At 46.4% G+C, this 20,822-nt stretch overlaps 1 protein-coding gene across 1 annotated transcript in view; it reads left to right on the top strand.

The window, feature by feature from the left end:
- Positions 1-2,504: 2,504 nt before the first annotated feature.
- The window catches only part of TNC (tenascin C), a 65,681-nt gene continuing 47,363 nt past the window's right edge, over positions 2,505-20,822 (top strand). The window contains exons 1-9 of the mRNA XM_047068511.1: positions 2,505-2,985; positions 5,670-7,079; positions 8,389-8,652; positions 9,656-9,771; positions 10,976-11,132; positions 13,631-13,900; positions 15,164-15,349; positions 15,605-15,694; positions 17,150-17,413. Coding sequence (XP_046924467.1) covers positions 2,529-2,985; positions 5,670-7,079; positions 8,389-8,652; positions 9,656-9,771; positions 10,976-11,132; positions 13,631-13,900; positions 15,164-15,349; positions 15,605-15,694; positions 17,150-17,413 — 3,214 coding nt within the window. The 5' untranslated portion in view covers positions 2,505-2,528. The remainder of the gene's footprint in view (positions 2,986-5,669; positions 7,080-8,388; positions 8,653-9,655; positions 9,772-10,975; positions 11,133-13,630; positions 13,901-15,163; positions 15,350-15,604; positions 15,695-17,149; positions 17,414-20,822) is intronic.

The raw sequence follows: 20,822 nt of genomic DNA, 5'->3' as shown, positions 1-20,822 counted from the left end.
GCCTGGATGGCTCAACTGGTTAAGCATCCAACTCTTGGATCTCGGCTCTGGTCATGATCTCACAGTTTGTGAGTTCGAGCCTCACATCAGGCTCTGCACTGACAGCACGGAGCCTGCTTGTGATTCTCTCTCTCCCTCTCTCTCTCTATCTCAAAATAAATAAACTTAAAAAATTATTTAAAAAATAATTTCTCAAAGACCTTTGACAACAACCCTTTCCTCCACTATGTTGATTAGCTGCACTGATAAATAGTCATAAGACAGATGAATAAGACAATTTAGCAAGGTAAGAACTGCCTCACAATAGCATACTCTCCTCCATACTCTGTTGGTACCTAATGCTTTTCACTCTCTAAGGCTCAGTTTAAATTCTATCCTTTCCAACTACCACTCTTTTGACAATTATTTTTATTTTTTTCAAATTTCATAAGCAGTTGTACTCTATATCACAATATCAGTAATTTGCTTTCCTTCTTGCTTTGTTCCTTAAGTACTAAATGTGTGATTCCATTTTATTTATAATCTATTGTTAAGGCCTCTGAAGGTAGGCAGTTGGTCTTATGTTTATTTCTACCTCTACAGAACTCTGATTATTGTAGAAAACTCAGTGTATTAATCTGCTTGGGCTATTATAACAACATACTATAGATTGTTATTTTGGCTTAACAGCAAAAATTTATTTTCTTTTTTTCTTTTTTTAATCAATGTTTATTTATTTTTGAAGGAGAGAGGGACAGAGCATGAGCAGGGGAGGAGCAGAGAGAGAGGGAAACATAGAATTTGAAGCAGGATCCAGGCTCTGAGCTGTCAGCACAGAGCCCGATGCGGAGCTCAAACTCACAAACTGTGAGATCATGACCTGGGCTAAGTCGGATGCTTAACCAACGGAGCCACCCAGGCGCCCCCCAACATTTATTTTCTTACATGTTCTAGAGAATAGATGTCCCAGTTCAAGGTGCTGGAAGATTCAGTTCTGGGGAAGCCTCTCTTCTTGGCTTGCAGATGGCTGCCTTCTCACTGTGTCCTCACATGACCTTTCCTCTGTGCACAAGCAGAGAGAAAGAGAGAGAGGGAGACAAGAGGGAGAGATCTGTCATCTGGTGTCTCTTCCTTTTCTTATAAGGACAAGAGCACCAGCAGAGTAGGGACCCACCCTGATGACCTCATTTAAACTTAATTACCTTGCTAAAGCCCCATCACCAAATACAGTCTTATGGGTGGTTAGGGCTTCAATATATGAATTTGAGGGGAGACGAGGACAAGATTTAGTCTATAACACTCAGTAAGACTAGTACAAGTACTTGTAGACTGGATAAAACATTAGAGGCTGGTGGGCATTCTTTCTGAGCCATCTCTTGCCCTTGATCATGGTTTGAACAACTGGTTTAGAAACATTGTGTCAGATTCTTCACACAAAAAACCTGCCTTTTTAAGTCTTTAGAAATAAATCAAGGAAAAGGGAAACAGAGGCTCAAAAGAGGTAGAGTATACTATTCCTACAGCCGCATAACTAGTAAGAAGCTAGGCTGTGATTGAAACTCACCTTGCCTTCTGGCATTCATCGTTTGAACCTCTGCCTCCCAGAGCAGAGAGAACCAGTGAATGCTGCTCAATGCAGATTGGAGGATCAATAATAAGAGACAGGAATTACTGAGCATCTACTGGGATGATGACCTTCATATCAATACAAGGACTCAGTGGGCTCCTCTAGTAAATATTGAAGGGATCCGTAAATCCATGACATATTTCTACTTCATATTTTTACTGGTATCATTACTTTAACCCTCACTTTAGCCATTTACTGTATAGAAAGTAACATAGGACAAAGAAAAGTTACATGACTTACCCAGAGGCACAGAGCTAGAGCTGAGATCAAAACCCAGGTCTGGTCTATAATATTCCAAAGTTTTGTCCTAATGTCTATTCTCTGCTGTCTCCCTATATTTCCAGAAGCTGAAAAGTCAGTGAATCATGCCTTCAAGATTGCAATATTCTTTTATTTTTTATAAAAAAAAATTTAACGTTTGTTTTTGAGAGAGAGAGAGAGAGAGAGAGAGAGTGCAAGCAGGGAGGGGCAGAGAGAGAGAGGGAGACACAGAATCCCTCTCGGGCCTAGAGCTGTCAGCACAGAGCCCCATACGGGGCTTGAACTCACAAACCATGAGATCATGACCTGAGCCAAAGTTGGATGTTTAAGTGACTGAGCCATCCAGGCACCCCTGCAATATTCTGTTAGAGACCAGTTTGTATCAGCACTACGGTGAATACTGAAGGAATATCGGGAGAACTCAAACACAGGAGATAGAAAATCAAAATTCACTTGGAATGATGATATTCAATAGATTCAATCAGTAATAGAACTAACACACTTGTTGTTTTCCCTTATTGTAGAAGAGAATTCCTCCAAGAAGACCAGGAACAAACTGATCTGGATTCTACTCTGTGCTTCCACATCCCCACTTCTGCCTGAGAGTGAGACACCCTAAGATCCAAGAACACAGAAACACCCAGCCAAACCCACCTCCACCATGGGGGCCATGGTGATGTTGGCGGGCATCTTCTTAGCTTTGCTTACCCTCACTACTGAAGGTGGGGTCCTCAAGAAGGTCATCTGGCACAAGCGACAGAGTGGGGTGAATGTCACTCTGCCCGAGGAACACCAGCCAGTGGTGTTTAACCATGTCTACAACATCAAGCTGCCAGTAGGTTCCCAGTGCTCAGTGGATCTGGAATCCGCTAGTGGGGAGAAAGACCTGGCCCCACCACCATCAGAGCCCAGTGAAAGCTTCCAGGAGCACACAGTAGACGGGGAAAATCAGATCGTCTTCACACACCGCATCAATATCCCCCGGCGGGCCTGTGGCTGTGCCGCGGCTCCTGATGTCAAGGAGCTTCTGAGCAGACTGGAGGAGCTGGAGAATATGGTGTCTTCCCTGCGGGAGCAGTGCACCACGGGAGCAGGCTGCTGTCTCCAGCCTGCTGAAGGTACGCCCAGCGCCTCACTGTCCGGATGGGAGAAATGATGGGCATGGCCAGATCCATCAGTTGTTTCCAAAGGGGTTCCCTGTGGGAACTAGCCTCACAAAGTGTTCATTGAAAAGAGATTTTGTGGTCAAATAAATGTGGAGAATGTAACCATCTCTGTTCTGCTCTTGGAGAGTCTTGATGACAATGTTTCTCAGAGGAGTTTCTAAGCTTCTGAGAAGTCTTGCTTGGAAAAATCTTGTTCCATTTTAATGGCTAGTTTCTAACACTTATTTGACCACAGGATCTACACACTCTCTACCTCAAAACCTATGAGCATATTTATGAAGTTTCTGTCCCAAGATCACTCCCTGAAAGATGCTGATATGGCCCCATCACCTCCTTGTACAGGCATGGAAACTAAGGTCCAGAAGGAGGATGGGATTCCTCAAGGTCCTGCCACCAGTGGCTGAGGTAGGACTTGAGCCACGACATCCCACACCCTGGTGTTTTTACAAAGACACAGTTCTGTTTATGGTGGTACTAAATCTGGGAATTGGAAAATAATCTTCCAGTATAATGGCAACTCCAATGACGATCACAATATGCATTGAGCCCCTTTATGTATCAGGCACTGTAACTCATTATCTCATTGAACCCTCCCAACAACCCTCTGGAGTATGGTTTAATACTCCCATTCTACAGATCTGACAACTGAGATTCAAAGAAGTTAACCAACTGGCACAAAAAGGGCACCAAGAGTAATAAGAGAGAGGAGCTCTGAGTGTGCCTGTGGTCTCCAGAACTCACACTCCCCGCATGATACTCTGTCTCCAGGGCATCCCCTTTGTCAGGAATTTTGCCACTTCCAAATTGTGTTCATCTCTACTCCCTAGAGCTGACAGAGCACAGAGCACCGGGACTTTAAGTAGCTTCAAATCAGAGCTGAACCTCTTTATTGCTGCCACTCAGAAAAAATTACCAGAAAGCACTTTGATAAGGTATTTCAAGAGTAGTCCTAATTGAGGTGCCTGGGTGGCTCAATCAGTTAAGTGTCTGACTCTTGAGTTTGGCTCGGGTCATGATCTCACAGTTCATGGGTTTGAGTCCTGTGTTGGGCTCTGTGCTGACAACGTGAATCCTGCTTGGGATTTTCTTTCTCTCTGCCCCTCTACCACTCATTCTCTCTCTCTCTCTCTCTCTCTCTCAAATTAAGTAAATAAAACTTATTTATTTATTTATTTATTTATTTATTTATTTATTTATTTTACAATGCATATGTATTTATTAAAATTTGGAAGGAAAGTAATATAAGGATTAAATGGTACTTCGTTATTTTAATTTCTATTTATTTGGCAATTAGCAACCTTAGACATATTTCAATATGTATGTTTAACAGTTATATTTTTTTAATGAATAAAACATTTTTTTAAAAAGAGTAGGCCTAATCACCATAAGTGGAGAGTACTATAGGGCAGGCTCTAGGTTTCCAAGGCAAAAAAAAAAAAAAAAAAAGTTTTCTTTATACACAAATTACTTTATATTCAATATCTATCGATTCCCTGGAAAATGCAAATGGGAGTTACACAACAGGGTTAATGCCAAAGACTGGGTTGAAATAATTATTCAGTGTGGTGCTGTCCAGTAGAAATATAACATGAGCCAGATATGTATTCTTAACTCTTCAGTAGTCACACTAATGATATGAAAAAGGAACAGGTAAAAATAATTTCAATCAACTGTTTTATTTAACTCAGTGTAGCCAAATTATCCACTTTTCAGCCTGGAATCAATACAAAATTATTAATACAAAAAAAGGATATTTTATATTCCCTTCATTAAGCTTAGTCTTTGCAATCCTATACGTATTTAACTTCCTTAGCAACTCTCAATTCAGACTAGCCACAATGCAATTAATACCCACATGTGTCTAGTGGCTACCATACATGAAAACATATATTTAATTCTTACCTTTCCAACCATTTTATTAATTGCCTTGCTCCCTGCTGTAGAGCGTAAACCCACATACCAACTTGAGTCAACACCAAAACCTCTGCAGGAGAAAATCACAATGAGAACAAGAGTAGGTTCATAAGGTCCTCACTTAACCCTGATAAACCCGAGGGAAGTGGGCTCTTGGTACCACTTGACCGATGAAGAAACTGATCTTCAGAGCATCTAAGTGTCTTTCCAAATGCGGCACAGCTATTGAGCCAGAATCAGAATTCAGAGTTCAGTTCAACAAATATTTCTTGCGTGAAACAATTGTTCTCTTATGTGCTTGACCTTGGCTAGGTGCGGGAAAAATAACATGGCCCAGCATAACCTGTTCCATAAGGCAGTGGTTTGTAATCACTGGGGTCCTGGGAATACGTAAAAATTCGATAAAAACTATAGATCCTCCCCCAGGGAGGTGGGGGGGAACACACACACACACACACACACACACACACACACAGATACGCACATTAACACACAATCTTGCACGTGAGTGTACAATTTCAGAGAGTACAGATTACGAATTCGTGCCTACTCTAATTGGATGCCAGTCCCCTCTGATTTCACACACTAAGCAACTAGTTTTCAAGCCAGTTGGAGCCTGAGGGTGCCACCCTCTTCTGGCTGAATTTGAAGCTGGGCTTGACAGGTGGTGACCTGGAAACCAGCTTCTTACAATCAGCGGCCTGCCTCTTCTCTTCTTGTAGGCCGCCTGGACACCAGGCCCTTCTGCAGTGGCCACGGGAACTTCAGCACGGAAGGATGCGGCTGTGTTTGTGAACCCGGCTGGAAAGGCCCCAACTGCTCTGAGCCTGAATGCCCAGGCAACTGTCACCTGCGGGGCCAGTGCCTTGACGGGCAGTGCGTCTGCGACGAGGGCTTCACAGGGGAGGACTGCAGCCAGCTGGCCTGTCCCAGTGACTGCAACGACCAGGGCAAGTGCGTGAGTGGGGTCTGCGTGTGTTTCGAAGGCTACACGGGGGCTGACTGCAGCCAGGAGGTGTGCCCGGTGCCGTGCAGCGAGGAGCACGGCAGGTGCGTGGACGGCCGGTGCGTGTGCCGGGACGGCTTTGCGGGCCACGACTGCAATGAGCCCCTGTGCCTCAACAACTGCTACGACCGCGGCAGGTGCGTGGAGAACGAGTGCGTCTGCGACGAGGGCTTCACGGGTGAGGACTGCAGCGAGCTCATCTGCCCCAACGACTGCTTCGACCGGGGCCGCTGTGTCAACGGGACCTGCTACTGCGAGCAGGGCTTCGCGGGCGAGGACTGCGGCCAGCTCAGCTGCCCGAACGCCTGCTCGGGCCGGGGCAGGTGCGAGCAGGGCCAGTGCGTGTGCGAGCCGGGCTTTGCCGGGGCCGACTGCAGCGAGAAGAGGTGTCCCGCCGACTGTCACAACCGCGGCCGCTGCGTCGACGGGAGGTGTGAGTGTGACGACGGTTTCACGGGCGCGGACTGCGGCGAGCTCAGGTGTCCCAACGGCTGCAGCGGCCACGGCCGCTGCGTCAACGGGCAGTGCGTGTGCGACGAGGGCCACACAGGGGAGGACTGCGGCCAGCTGCGGTGCCCCAACGACTGTCACAGCCGGGGCCGCTGCGTGCAGGGCAAGTGCGTGTGCGAGCAGGGCTTCCAGGGCTATGACTGCAGTGAGATGAGCTGCCCCAACGACTGCCACCGGCACGGCCGCTGCGTGAACGGCATGTGCGTCTGTGATGACGGCTACACGGGCGAAGACTGCCGCGACCTGCGGTGCCCCGGGGACTGCAGCAACCGGGGCCGCTGTGTGGACGGGCGGTGCGAGTGCGAGCACGGCTTCACGGGCCCCGACTGCGCGGAGCTCGCATGCCCGGGCGACTGCCACGGCCAAGGCCGCTGCGTGAACGGGCAGTGCGTGTGCCGTGAAGGCTTCATGGGCACAGCCTGCAAAGAGCGGAGGTGTCCCGGAGACTGTCACGGCCGGGGCCGCTGCGAGGACGGTCAGTGCGTCTGCCAGGAGGGCTTCGAGGGCCCGGACTGTGGGCGTCGCTCCTGCCCCAACGACTGCAGTGGCTGGGGGCAATGCGTGGAGGGCCACTGCATCTGCAGCGAGGGCCATGCCGGGGAGGACTGCTCGGAGGGTGAGTCCGTACTGAGCCAGCGCGGCCTTGGCTGTGAGGGAGCCTGTGGCCGGTGCGCTTTGGAGAGCCACCTGTGTATTACACACGCGTGCGTGCGCACGCGCACACACGCGCACACACGCGCACCTTTACAGAGGCCCTGGTTAGTCACCTGTCACGGGGCTATGTATTTGAAGGCTCAGAAGCTCAGGGAGGTCATAGAATTGTCCCAAGGACACCTAGCTCATACACGGTAGAGCTGTTTGGTTTACCTGACTCGTCTACCCCAAGTTTAACGCCCAGTGCCCATGGTGAGGTAGACAAAATGATTTTAACAGCCTCTTTGCTAAATATGAGCCTTCTCTCTTACTCCCCACTGACACCGAACCAGAAATAAACTAAAGCCCTCTATTTGGATGGAAGCAAAGACTCAGCTCAATTGAATGGACAGTGAGATTACATTAAACAAACTGTTTTAACTGCACACTCAGCTAGAGAGTGAGTGCTAATCACTTATGAGGCAGGCCCATCTCTTAAATCATTTTTTTTTTTGTAACAGTCTTTAATCCCAAGGATTATGAGCTCCTTAAAGGAACACTATCCTGACAGCATAAGGCACAGTATACAGTAAGTGCTCAATAAACAGTGAGTGAAAATACAACCAAGAATGATAATGCTCATGTTCAGTGAGGGGGGGGGTCTTTGCACCCCTCTCACACACCCATACCATACCTGTTGTAATAGAGAATTTCTGCTCTGATTAAAGGTATTATTGATAGGTATAAATAAATGTGTTTAATGTGCCCAAGGCAGGGAAGCCTGGTTGAAAAGAACAGCAGGCTGGCAAGGAGGAGGTGTAAGCCTCAAATGTGATGAGATACACAAAGTTGGGCCAGTTCTTCTGCCTCACTCACATCTAAAAAATGAAAGAATTGGACCAAATGAGTCCCAGATAGCCTTCCAGCACTAACAGCGTGTGACCTCAAGTTCAGAGCCGGAGCCAAGCTCAGGCTGCACGTTCCCATGCAGATGGCCTGAATCTGAACTAATGTCCAGAGAACAGAGAATTCAGAGGGGCCGGGTCCCAAAGAAACCAGAAGGCCATGTTGCAGGCCCAGAACTTTAGCCTGAAGGCCACCAAAGGTTTTAAGGTTGGATCACAGCAGGGGGTCCTTGATGACCTTTTTCATTTTAGAAAACGGAAGCTGGATTTTAGGCCTCTGTGACTGGCCGTGGAAGGGACAAGTCAAGGGAAACAAACCTAGAGAGAATTCACAGAGTACCTTACTGACAAAACCCGACCCAAGCTGTCCTTTCTTATTCCTGCCAGTGTCCCCTCCCAAAGACCTCGTTGTGACAGAAGTGACAGAAGAGACCGTGAACCTGGCTTGGGACAATGAGATGCGGGTCACCGAGTACCTCGTCGTGTACACACCCACCCACGAGGATGGCCTGGAAATGCAGTTCCGCGTGCCCGGGGACCAGACATCCGCCACCATCCGGGAGTTGGAGCCTGGTGTGGAGTACTTTATCCGCGTGTTCGCCATCCTGGAAAACAAGAAGAGCATTCCCGTCAGTGCCAGGGTGGCCACTTGTGAGTGAGCAGAACCCACCCCCAACCCCCTGACAGCCTCTACCGCCCTCTGTTTGCCCAGTGCATAACCACCACCCCCATGAGTCCCTGCTCCGCCTTTGCCCCCATAGCTGTATAGCTGTCCTGTCAGAATTACACCAATTAAGACCTTGGGATCCAGCTAAACCCATTGAATATTTTTTTTAAAGAAACCCCTCATATACTAATTCACTTGACTCATAATAACTCTATAAGATAGGGGCAAGTATTAACCCATTTTACAGATGAGGAAACTGAGACTGAATGGTTAAGCATCTCATCCCAAATCATAAATGGTGAGGATTTAAACCCTGGAAGTCTGGTTGCAGATTGATACTCTTAACCATTCTGTTCTACTACAGCCTTCCTATGGAGCTCACTGTCCCTATATGTTTTTACAAAGTGGAAACTTTACAGAGTTCAAGTTATTCCTTTAAGAATCCAATATCAGTATAATTACCTTCATACCTTAAAAGCAAGTTGTGTCTAGAAATTGATCTTTTTCTTTGCTTAGCAATAATAACATTGGCTGCCACGTATTAAATGTGGGCCATGTGCCAGGAGGCATGCCCAGCAGTCTACATGATGCAGTATATCACTCAGTCCTCACTTAGTTCCCCAAAAGAAACAGGCATACTTACCTCCCCCTCCTGAGTGGAGAAGCTAAGGCTTGCGGCTCTTGGTACAACTCGCTCACGCACACAAAGCTGGTAATGGTGGAGCTTAGATTTGAGTCCATTCTGTCTGATTCCAAACCCTTCTACATAACAGGTTTAACCATACAAAATTGCCAGTGTTTAATGATATGGTGGGTCCCAATGTTAATTTTCACACTGCCTCATCAGTAGACAGTATCCCTGAAGCAGTCAGAAATACACTCCAGCCCTAACAGAGTGAGGCATCCACCAGTGGGGTTTAGGGGAATCACCGCTGTGTCACTCTCCACACACACATGCAGAATCCTTCTCTCTGGTCTTCCTGCCAGACTTGCCTGCACCTGAAGGCCTCAAGTTCAAGTCCATCAAGGAGACATCTGTGGAGGTGGAGTGGGATCCTCTGGACATCGCTTTTGAGACGTGGGAGATCATCTTCCGGAATATGGTAAGGCACCCAGAGGAGTGGTCATATTTGACCTCAGGGATCTGAAAGATGGTCCGAGGGCTCTACAAACTTTTTTTTTTTTTAATTTTTTTTTTCAACGTTTATTTATTTTTGGGACAGAGAGAGACAGAGCATGAACGGGGGAGGGGCAGAGAGAGAGGGAGACACAGAATCGGAAACAGGCTCCAGGCTCCGAGCCATCAGCCCAGAGCCTGACGCGGGGCTCGAACTCACGGACCGCGAGATCGTGACCTGGCTGAAGTCGGACGCTTAACCGACTGCGCCACCCAGGCGCCCCTACAAACTTTTATATCAACTTTATTTCCTTAGCTGCTGGTGGGGGTCAGGGCTGTGCTTAGCCCCTGCATGTTTGCATATATATTTTCAGTTATTTTAAGAAGTCAGTAAACATAGCTCTTAGGGCTGTGAGCTCAGATAGATGCTAAGCCATCTTTAGGTTCCCTTTGTGCCTCATGGTCTGGCAAATCTCTACTCAGAGGCGAAGAAGAGAAGAAATGACCTCTGTCTCCAAATGTCCCCAGGCGTATCTGAGATTGAGTATCCCTTCTCTCTGGGCCTAAAAGCACATATGAGGCAGGAAAGTGGGTTCCTGAGTCCAAGCCCAGGCTCTGCTACTAACTAACTGCGTGACTATGGGACAGCCACCCAACTTCTGTGATGCTGGCTTCCCGGTCTATCAAAGGAAGGATTGAGTTTGTGGCTCTAGAACTGCTTTGGCTCTCACATTCTGTCACTTGACTTGAGTGTCAGAGGAGTGAGCAGATTGGTTTACAAGAGGGAGAAGCAAACTTGAGAAATGTCCTTATCATGTCTGTGTCCTCAGCACCCGCCAAGCTGATCTGATGCCTAGTGAGTGATGCTTAGTGAAGGAGGGGATTCAGAGGAGTAAATCACATGAAAGAAGGGGCTGGCACCTTCTTTAGTTCTTTTTTTTTTTTTAATGTGTATTTATTTTTGAAAGAGAGAGACAGAGTGCAAGCAGGGGAGAGGCAGAGATAGAGGGAGTCACAGAATCCAAAGCAGGCTCCAGGCTCTGAGCCGAGATGTCAGCCCAGAGCCCAACACAGGGCTTGAACACATGAACTGTGAGATCATGGCCTGAGCCGAAGTCAGCTGCTCAACCAACTGAGCCACCCAGGCATCCCCTTCCTTTAGTTCTTATCAAGGTGTTCCTATCTTTCAGAATAAAGAAGATGAGGGAGAGATCACCAAAAGCCTGAGGAGACCAGAGACCACATACAGGCAAACTGGCCTAGCTCCTGGGCAAGAGTATGAGATCTCTCTGCACATCGTGAAAAACAATACCCGGGGCCCAGGCCTGAAGAGGGTGACCACTACCCGTGAGTATCACCTTTAATAGCACTGACACCGTGACAAAGCTGATTGTACCCCATAGCACCTCTGGTTGATAACATTTCCCCTTACACAACATCTGCATGAGCTAGATTTTGCTCTATAAAAAATAAACCCCAAACTTAGTGGTTTAAAACAATGATTCTGCACGGGGATGATTTGGGGTTGGTCTCAGCTGAGCAATTCTGTTCTTGAGCGGGCTCGCGTACACATCTGTGCGGGCTGGGGGCTGGTGGGCCTTCGGTGGTCTTAACCAGGATGGTGTCTTTCTGCTTCACCTGGTGTCTCAGCCTCAGTCTGCCAGCCTGGGCCTGCTCCCCCGGCAGCTGGACTGGCTGAAAAGTGGCACCATATCACTCTGTCACAGCAAATCTCAAGGCCAGTCCAGATTTCAGGGGTGAGGAAATAGATGCATCTCTTGATGAGAGGAGGCTCACAGTGACATTTCAAAGGGGGCACAGGTACAAGATAGGTAAGACCATACCACATCACCTAATCTATATACCAGTCTTGTGAGAGAGGTAGGGCAAATATTATTGTTATTAGTAGAAACTGAGGCTTAGAGAATCTAAATCAATTTAACAAACACCACATGGTTAACAATATCAGGGGCAGAGCTGTAAGCAGGGTCTAGTTTTGTAACTTCAATCCCCTTACCACTAGCACTGACTAGCCTCTGGTTTATGTAGAATGCTGACCCCATGTCTCCAATAGGAACAGAAATTAAATGTCACTCAGTAATAAACATGTCAGAGCTTCTTGGGGATAGAATAGAATTTGGCACTAGTAGATCCTTTGGTGAGGGGAAAATCAATCTGAATTTGGAGCTGTTTTACCGAGAAGCAAATTTGTTAAACATCAATAAATAAACAAATAAAATGATGTTGCATTGCCATTTGAGAAAACCTTTTTATCTTCAAGATACCATATGTGCCAACTGTTTCAGGAATTGATTCTTTTTGGCAAGAGATTGTTGGAAAAGTTAAATCTGTTGACTAATGGCAAGAAAGAACATCTTGCATTTAAATATTTGCACATTCTGCCTAGCTCTGAGCCAACTCCTAGACTGTCTCCTCTGTAAGCAAGTGTTTTCCATCATGCTGACACCATCCCTCTGTGGTAGGTAGAAAGCAGGTATCAACAGGAAAAAAATCATTAGATCACCACCAAGGCATAGAAGAAATCAAGCAAATGCTTACTTGCTTTTGTAGGGAAACTACAAAAAAATTTTTCTTTTGTCTGTCCCTTTCTTTTTAATTTAATTCTGGGGATTGGCTGCTTTATTCTTGTAAGCAGGGCAAACATCCCAATGCCTGAAGTTCCTTAATCACATAAATGTCAACACTGAGAGGCAGACGTTTATGTGTTCATTTTGCTAATACCCGAACTTTATCCAGGCTTAAAGGACCTTAAAGTTTGGGTGACAGAGCATTTTTGGCTCCTTCCCTCTGGTATCTGTATAAGGCTGTATGACAACCATTTCTGGCATCTGGATGCTTTTGAGAGGCGTTCACATTTAAAGGAGAAAGAGCACGGGCTTTGGACCCACACACACCCGAGTGTGAATTCCAGCTCCACGGCTCACTGTCACCTTGTGCAAGTCTGCTTCTTTAATGACCCTACCATCGGGAAAATGGGTTTACAGTGTCCTTACAGGGTTGTCATGAGAGTGAGGACATACATGATAGGCACTGTGCTTGGCATTGTAGTAAGAGCCAGTGTCCTCTGTTCAAGGGTCCCAGATTTGGGGGGTGATCAGTGAGCTTCACTTGATCCGGCCTTCTTATGAAAGGGCTGCTAAGGACCAGGAGGTAAGAAATAGCATGTCACGCCTGCTGTCACCACACAACAACACAACACACACAGCACAACACGATAACACCAGAGTGGGTGGGGTGGGAGGAGAGCTGAGACAAAGGCCCAAAGATGGCGAGGCTTGGGATGGCTGTGACTTTCTGGGTGGAGTGTTTCATCACAAATGTCTCTCCATACCTGGCCAAGCTAGGGGTGGCCTCACTTTTTGGCTCCATAATTCTAATGGAGAAGTCATCAACCATCCAGGCAGTTTTGCCTAATTAAAAAGCCAGAGAAGCTAAATCAATGTTTGTTTGTTTGTTTGTTTTCTAATGAAATAGGCCCTAAGCATGTTTCTTCAACTTAAGAGAACCGTACTGATAATAACAACAGGGCTACGACCATTTATCATGTAACTGCCATGCTCCAGGCTCTGTGCTAGATGCTTTGTGAGCATTATCTCCTTTAATGTGCGAAAAAAAAACCAATAAATCCTTCAAGGTAGCTGGCATCATCCCTATTTATAGCATGTCAAATAAGAAATTGAGACTCAGAAAGACAAAAAAAGGTCAGACGGTCAGTATACACCTACCTGTTCAGGAGTGGATCTGGATGGCTGCAAGCCCCTCTCTGCTCAGCCCCTAGCCCTGGCCCCAGTCTCTGAAACCACTCCGTTGTCTGCCTGTAACAGGCTTGGATGCCCCCGGCCAGATAGAGGTGAAAGATGTCACAGACACCACTGCTCTGATCACCTGGGTCAAGCCCCTGGCCGAAATTGACGGCATCGAGCTCTCCTACGGAATCAAAGACGTGCCCGGTGATCGCACCACCATCGATCTCACACATGATGAGAACCAGTATTCCATCGGGAACCTGAAGCCGGACACCGAGTATGAGGTGTCCCTCATCTCCCGCAGGGGCGACATGTCCAGCAACCCTGCCAAAGAGACCTTCACGACAGGTAACGGGCCCTCGCCTGTGAACAGCCAGGAAGGGATTGTGACTCCTCTCTCACTCCATGCTAGGGTGCCTTCCAGGCTCCTTTTACCGTAGGACAATGGAAAGGGAAACTTCATTCCTTTAAGTGTTTATTCTAAAATATTGTAGAGAGTAATATATATTTTTAATGTTTTTTTTTTTTTTGAGAGAGCGAGAGAGACAGAGCACAAGTGGGGGAAGGACAGAGAGAGAGGGAGACACAGAATCAGAAGCAAGCTCCAGGCTCTGAGCTGTCAGCACAGAGCCCAACATGGGGCTTGAACTCACAGACTGTGAGATCATGACCTGAGCTGAAGTCAGATGCTTAACCGACTGAGCCACCCAGGTGCCCCTAGAGAGTAACATTTCAAAGAAAAAAAAAAACTATACCCAAATAACCTTCCAAAAATAAAAAATAAAAAGCATACATAGGGGCGCCTGGGTGGCTCAGTCGGTTAAGCGTCCGACTTCGGCTCAGGTCATGATCTCACGGTCTGTGAGTTCGAGCCCCGCGTCGGACTCTGTGCTGACAGCTCAGAGCCTGGAGCCTGCTTCAGATTCTGTGTCTCCCTCTCTCTCTGACCCTCCCCCATTCATGCTCTGTCTCTTTCTGTCTCAAAAATAAATAAACATTAAAAATAAAATTTAAAAAATAAAAATAAAAATAAATAAAAAAATAAAATAAAAAGAAAAGCATACATAGAAGATGCTGCTGGTCTGACAGTCTCAGACAAAAGCTGATTAAAATAAAATTCAAATAAATATTTTCATAATAAAGTACAGTTTATGGAAAGCATGAATGACAAAGAGGCCTGTAACCTCTTAGCCTGTGGCAGCCTTTTAAAAGTTCCAAGATGTCAATCAATCACTGATTCAATAAATATCTTCTTCGGAGTTCAGTGAGCTCCGTGTGATTTATTAGAAGTGCAGCGATGGGCACAACAGACCAGTTCTTACTTACACTCACAGACCTTATTTGTAAGTTTCTGTTTATATTTTTTTTTAAGCACAAAATCTGGGGAGCGCATGCATGACTAGAGTATCACACACATCAGTAAAGGGGAGAGGTGCCCTACATGCAGTATTTGTTTCCATCTGTGCATCAGCAGTACAGGTGGGTGTGGGGGAGATACTGTCGTTTTTCTCCAAGGGTAGGTGCCTTTCATGTTTCAGCTTGAACTGTCAGACTCCCACTCTCCTGGTGCCTAGTGTTTGTGATATAAATGTCCCTTCCTCTTCCACACAGGCCTGGATGCTCCCAGGAATCTCCGTCGCGTCTCCCAGACGGACAACAGCATCACCCTGGAGTGGAGGAATGGCAAGGCAGCCATTGACAGTTACAGAATTAAGTATGCGCCCATCTCCGGAGGTGACCATGCTGAGGTGGAAGTGCCAAGGAGCCAGCAAACCACAACCAAAACCACGCTCACAGGTGAGCTGCGCACCCCAACCCAGCGGGCCCGTGGGGCACGTGTCCCCATTTTGCAGCCCTCCACAAGGAGAAAACGCTGCGGTTCCCAGCTACCTCTCTCACTCGGAATTCAGTGACTCAGTCTGTAGAACATACCAGACACTGAGAAATCACGGCCTCCAGCGACAGGCAGCTCAGGGCCATTCTTCCGATCCTCTGAAAGTCTTTCCAGTTTGGGGCTGAATAATATCGACCTGCACATTCTTTCTCACTTAGGTCTGAGGCCGGGAACTGAATATGGGATCGGAGTGTCTGCCGTGAAGGCCGACAAGGAGAGCGATCCGGCCACCATCAATGCGGCCACAGGTGAGATGCCCCTTGGTCCCCACCACCACTGGGCTCCTGCATACAGACACGCTAGGGCCCAGGCGACAGAAAACCTACTTTGAAAGAAACAGTAGACGCACAGAGGAGAAAGAGGCCCCTAGGATCATCCAGCCCAGATGTCTAATTCCAAAGTAACATAAGCACGCCACATCTCAATGATACTGAGGGGAATAAGAATTTTTTAGGAGAAATTGGAACCAGAGTTTATAGGAAACCTGTAAACTTTTTTAAGTTGGTAATCATTTCCATTTTTTTTGGTAAACCATGAACCAATCCAAACATATCTGGGGGGTTTTCTCTTAGGAAACACCTGACTTTTATTATGTACCCTCGTCCCACAGATGAGAAGTGGCAGGAACACGGTTTCAGACAGACTTTGCTCTTATCCATTCCATCCTGAAGCTCCAGGCTCTGGATGAGGGTGGTAAGGAGCGGTGTGATGTGAAGCCATTGGTTCTTTCCTCAAGTTTCTTTCTTTTTTTTCCTGGAAAATTTGCTAAAAAAAAAAAAAAAAAAAGAAAGAAAGAAAGGAAAGGAAACTCTTCCCTCCACTTCTCCACCAGCCTCCTCCTTACTTCCCCCAGGCACCATGAAGAAAAAGGGTCTGGTGTACAGAGAGAACATAGATCGTGCCTCATGGAGCTTCCTCTTTATGCAGGAGCCAATGCTAAGCACTTGCACACATACTCTTTTTTATCTTTTTATTTCGAGCTAATTGTCAATTCACATGCTATTGCGAGAAATATCACAGAGAGATCCCCGATGGTTAAAGCTGCGTAATCCTAGAATAGTATCACAACCAGGAAACTGACATCAATGCAAGCTATCAACTTTATGCACACTTCACTAGTTTTACATGCACTCACTTTTGTATGTGTGTGTAGTTATTTGTAAGTAATTTTATCAGCAGCAGCTTTTTTAATCCACCGGTGTCTTTAAGACACAGAATAGTCCATCAGTAGGATCGCTTTTGTCCCCTCTTTTGTAGCCACAGGCACCTCCCTCTCTCTCCCTCTCCCTAACCCTTGGCAAATCCCTGTTCTTTCCTTCATCCCTGTAATGTTATTTCAAGAATGCTACATATAAAGATTCACCCAGTATGCAGCCTCCAGAGATTGGCTTTTTCCCTCAGCGTCATTCTCTCAAGGTCCATTCAAGTTATTTAAAAGTTAGTTCTTTTTAGATGCTTTTAATGGAGTAGTACTTCATGGTATGGATGTACCACTGTATTCTTCTTAATCTTCCAAAATGCCAAGGCAACGTTCAGCGGCAGTTGACAAAAGTGAAAACCCAGGCTCAGAGGGGAAAGTCACCCGCAGCCAGCCAGCCCCTGTATGCAGAGCAGGGATTGGAGCCCAGAGCTGCCCTCCAGCCCCAGAAGCAGCCCAGCCTCCCAGCCTGAGGAACGTTCATCTCTCTCTGCTTTGCTCCCAGACATGGATGCACCCAGGGACCTCCGGGTTTCTGAAACCACGGAGACCAACCTGACCCTGCTCTGGAGGAAGCCTTTGGCCAAGTTTGACCACTACCGCCTCAACTACAGCCTTCCCTCAGGGCAGCCGGTGGAGGTGCAGCTTCCGAGAGATGCCACCTCCCATGTGCTGAGAGGCCTGGAACCCGGGCAGGAATATACCATCCTCCTCACAGCCGAGAAGGGCAGGCACAAGAGCAAGCCGGCGCGAGTGAAGGCGTCCACAGGTGAGGTCGGCCTCTGAGCTCCCTCCACACCCTCTGTTGATTCCGAGGTTTGCAGGTCCCTAAGTCGGCCTGTCTCCATAAGGGAAACCCAAGTGAGAAAATGCACAACTGTCTCTCCTCGTGCCTCCTCGACATAAATAACACTGTTAAGGAGCCACTTCCCCACCTTTCCCCTGTCAGCTGATTCGGCAAAGTCTTCCTGCTGGGAAATCACTAGTGCTTGCTAAATATTTCTTCCTGGGAGAACTTAAAGCATCAGGGTTGGTGTTTGTCTTTGGTTCTTTTTTTAAAATTAATTTGGTGCATCTTACAGACTCTTTCAAATTGTTTCTGGGTTTTTTTTTTTGTCCCCCCTCTCTTTAGCCTAACGATAACTTACTTTGCACTTCATTATTTTTTCAAGATGGCCATGATGTTGGTAATAATTCTTCAGTTATGTCTCACTAAATGTTTTTTAAACGTATTTATTATTACTATTGTTTTTAGTAATCTCTACACCCGATGTGGGGCTTGAACTCACGACCCTGAGATCAAGAGTTGCAGGCTCCACTGACTGAGCCAGCCTGGCACCCCTCCCACTAATGGTTTTATTCCAGGTCTTTTGCTTCCCTCTAAGGTTACCTGAAAATTTGCATATGGTCCTTTGAGCAGCCTTTCACAGCGCCCTTCCCATTTTCTCTTTTCCCCTAGTCGTCAAGAGGCCAACTTGGTTTGCTAAATCCTGATCTCCAGTGTCCCTTCCACCCCAGTTATCCTGTTCTTTGTACCTGCTGCCACCCTTCCTCAGTGGCTAAGTTGAAAAAACGATCAGAAAAACCATCCATTCTTCCTACATGAAAAATATGTGCATATAATTTTGGCCCCAAACTTTTCAAAGAGGTATAGGCAGAAATGTTAATTCTATAAGGCTTGAAAGTAATATTCTTTAGTCTTGATTTAATTAGTATTTATCTAGAACCCACTGAATACACAGTATTGTGCTGATATTTGAGGGACTAGTGGGTCACATACTTAGCATTGTTATTTTCGCTTATGGGCCCCTGCTCCCTGTCTGTGAGGGAGACCAACTAGAATGTTAGATGGATGGAAGGCAGTCAAGGAAAGGGGGTGAATGGGAGAACCAGGGGCAGCCAGAGAAAGTTTTAGGGAAGAGATATTACTCCAACTCAATCTCGAAAATCAGAAAAGGGGTTGTAATGATGGGCAAATTTGGATATGCCTTGAAGAGTCTTTGTCATTTGTGAATGAATACCTTCACCTACATGTAACAGAGAACTCAAATAGCAGTCACTTAAGCAAAAGAGAAGTTGATATCTTCTCTTAGAAGATAAATCTGAGCCTAGGTGGTTCAGGTATGGCATAGCAGGTCCAAGTTAGCAGGGACTTGGGTTTTTCTCTGTTTCTGTTCCACCATTCTTAGTCCTTGGCTCTAGCAGTACAGCCTTCACATCCGTGTTCTGGGCAGCATGGAGGAGGAAGAAGGAAAACCAAAAGGGAGTAGTACCTCCTAGATGAGTCTCTCTGGAAACCTCACCGTTGATTTCTCATAGTTCATAGGCTGCTCCTAGCTATAAGCAAGTCTAGGAAAGGAAGTCTTCTGTCTCAGCATGTCACTGCCCACATAAAACTGTTGGAAAGCGAAAGGCTATTTGGTAGAAAAAGATCAGCCTCCTCAGAGAGTCTAAAGTGAGCTCAGGTGGTCAATTCTATGGACTCTGTGCATGTACTGCTTCCCACCCAGCTATGTGATGATCCTTAAGGATGCTCTGGAGGGACAATTTAATCCTAGAGAAGGGAAGAGCAAAATAGAATCCAAAAGAAATAATTCTATGGTAGAGATTTGAATGTTTCAGATTTGTAAACATGAACTTGTCATGAGGTGTCAAGAGACAGCAAAACAAGAGAGAATCAGAAAAACAAGAAAGCATTTCTTTCTCTTTTTTCTTCTTCCTCTCTTCTCTTTTCTTCTTTTTCTCCTCCTCCTCCTCCTCCTCCTCCTCCTCCTCCTCCTCCTCCTTCTCTCTCTCTCTGTCTCTCTTTCTCTCTCCCGTCTCTCTTTCTGCCTTTCCTTGGGTTTGACAAATGCTATATCAAAGAGTTTCCTATCTCCCCTCAATCATTTTACCCCCTGGCTGGAGCTAGGTTATCTCCTGTCTCCAGTGGGGAAGCCCCAGGCCTCAGCCGCTCAAGAAGATGAAAGCTTTTAAGTGAACCACAGGCTTGAATTACTTTGTCTCTGACTAAGAGCCCAGTTTTGGCATCCCAAAGGCTCAGTGGTTTCATTTCCGCAGCCATGCATTCTTAATACAGTTTCCAAAAAATCATGTTGTCTATTTAAAGATGTCCTTCATTTCAGTAAAATGGGCAAAGATCCTTTTATTGGCTCTTCCTCCACAATCTCCATAATATTTTTCCCTATGGCTTTCTCCATAGAACAATTTAATTTTCTTAAAAGTTAGGTAGGCGTTTCTTTCCTCTCCTGAATTCTATGTTTTCAAGTCTCCTACATTTCCTCACTCAATAATGTACTGCTACTGAGCTCCATGAGTTAAGTTCTGTGGCTACTGGATCAGTTAGGACATATGTGTGCTTCCAAGGAACTTGCTGATAAACAGATTTACAGACAACAACACAACACTCGACTTTCTAGAGTTGGGGGTATAGAGGGTGCAGCAGAAGCACACAGTGACTCCTGGGCATCATGAAAGGCTTAAAATGGGGGGAAGCTCTTGCACAGACCCATAAAGACCAACAGGTCTTGGTTGTGGAGTATGTGTAAGTACAAGTATAGGCGCTTGGCCTTGTCCATATGGGAAGAACATACATATGGAAAGAAAAAAGAAACAGATACAGTGGGTGCTCTTGGGCAAGTGTTCCCTGTGGCTGTGAGTACCAAAATGTCAAAGGACTTCAGGTTCAAACCTCAGAAGAAAGGAACTCCCAGTTCTGCATCGCAGACTTCTGAAGAGCAGCAATCTGAAGTGCTATTCATTATCTGTGGGTTTTATGGAGATGTGGAATTGGCTGCCCCTAAAGCATTTTTCCCCCAGAGAATTCCGGAGCTCTAGCCGTGGAATTGATGCAGCACCAAATTAAAAGTATGCATAAGCTAACTGCCCATCACACCTGAAATACAATCCAAGGACCCTACCACAGCCCACATGGCTCTACGGAATTTGGCCCTTCCAATCTCTCTGACCCTCCCACCACTTGTCCCCTTATGCATTTCACTGTGGTCACCCTGGCCTTCTCGCTGTTCCTTGAGTATACCAAGCCTGCTCCTACCTTAGGGCATTTGTACATGCTATACCGGCTGCCTAAATGCCACTCCTCTCCCAGTTATTCATCGGCATCTCCCTCATTTTATTCAACTCAGGTGTCATCTCGGTAGACTTCTCTGGCCACCAGT

Source organism: Lynx rufus, unplaced genomic scaffold, assembly GCF_022079265.1.
Source record: "Lynx rufus isolate CCGP_SWC_20201006 ecotype Redwood Valley unplaced genomic scaffold, mLynRuf1.p SCAF_10, whole genome shotgun sequence".
NCBI lineage: Eukaryota > Metazoa > Chordata > Mammalia > Carnivora > Felidae > Lynx > Lynx rufus.
Note: the sequence above shows the minus strand (reverse complement) of the source record. Positions and strands in the feature narration are given on the sequence as shown.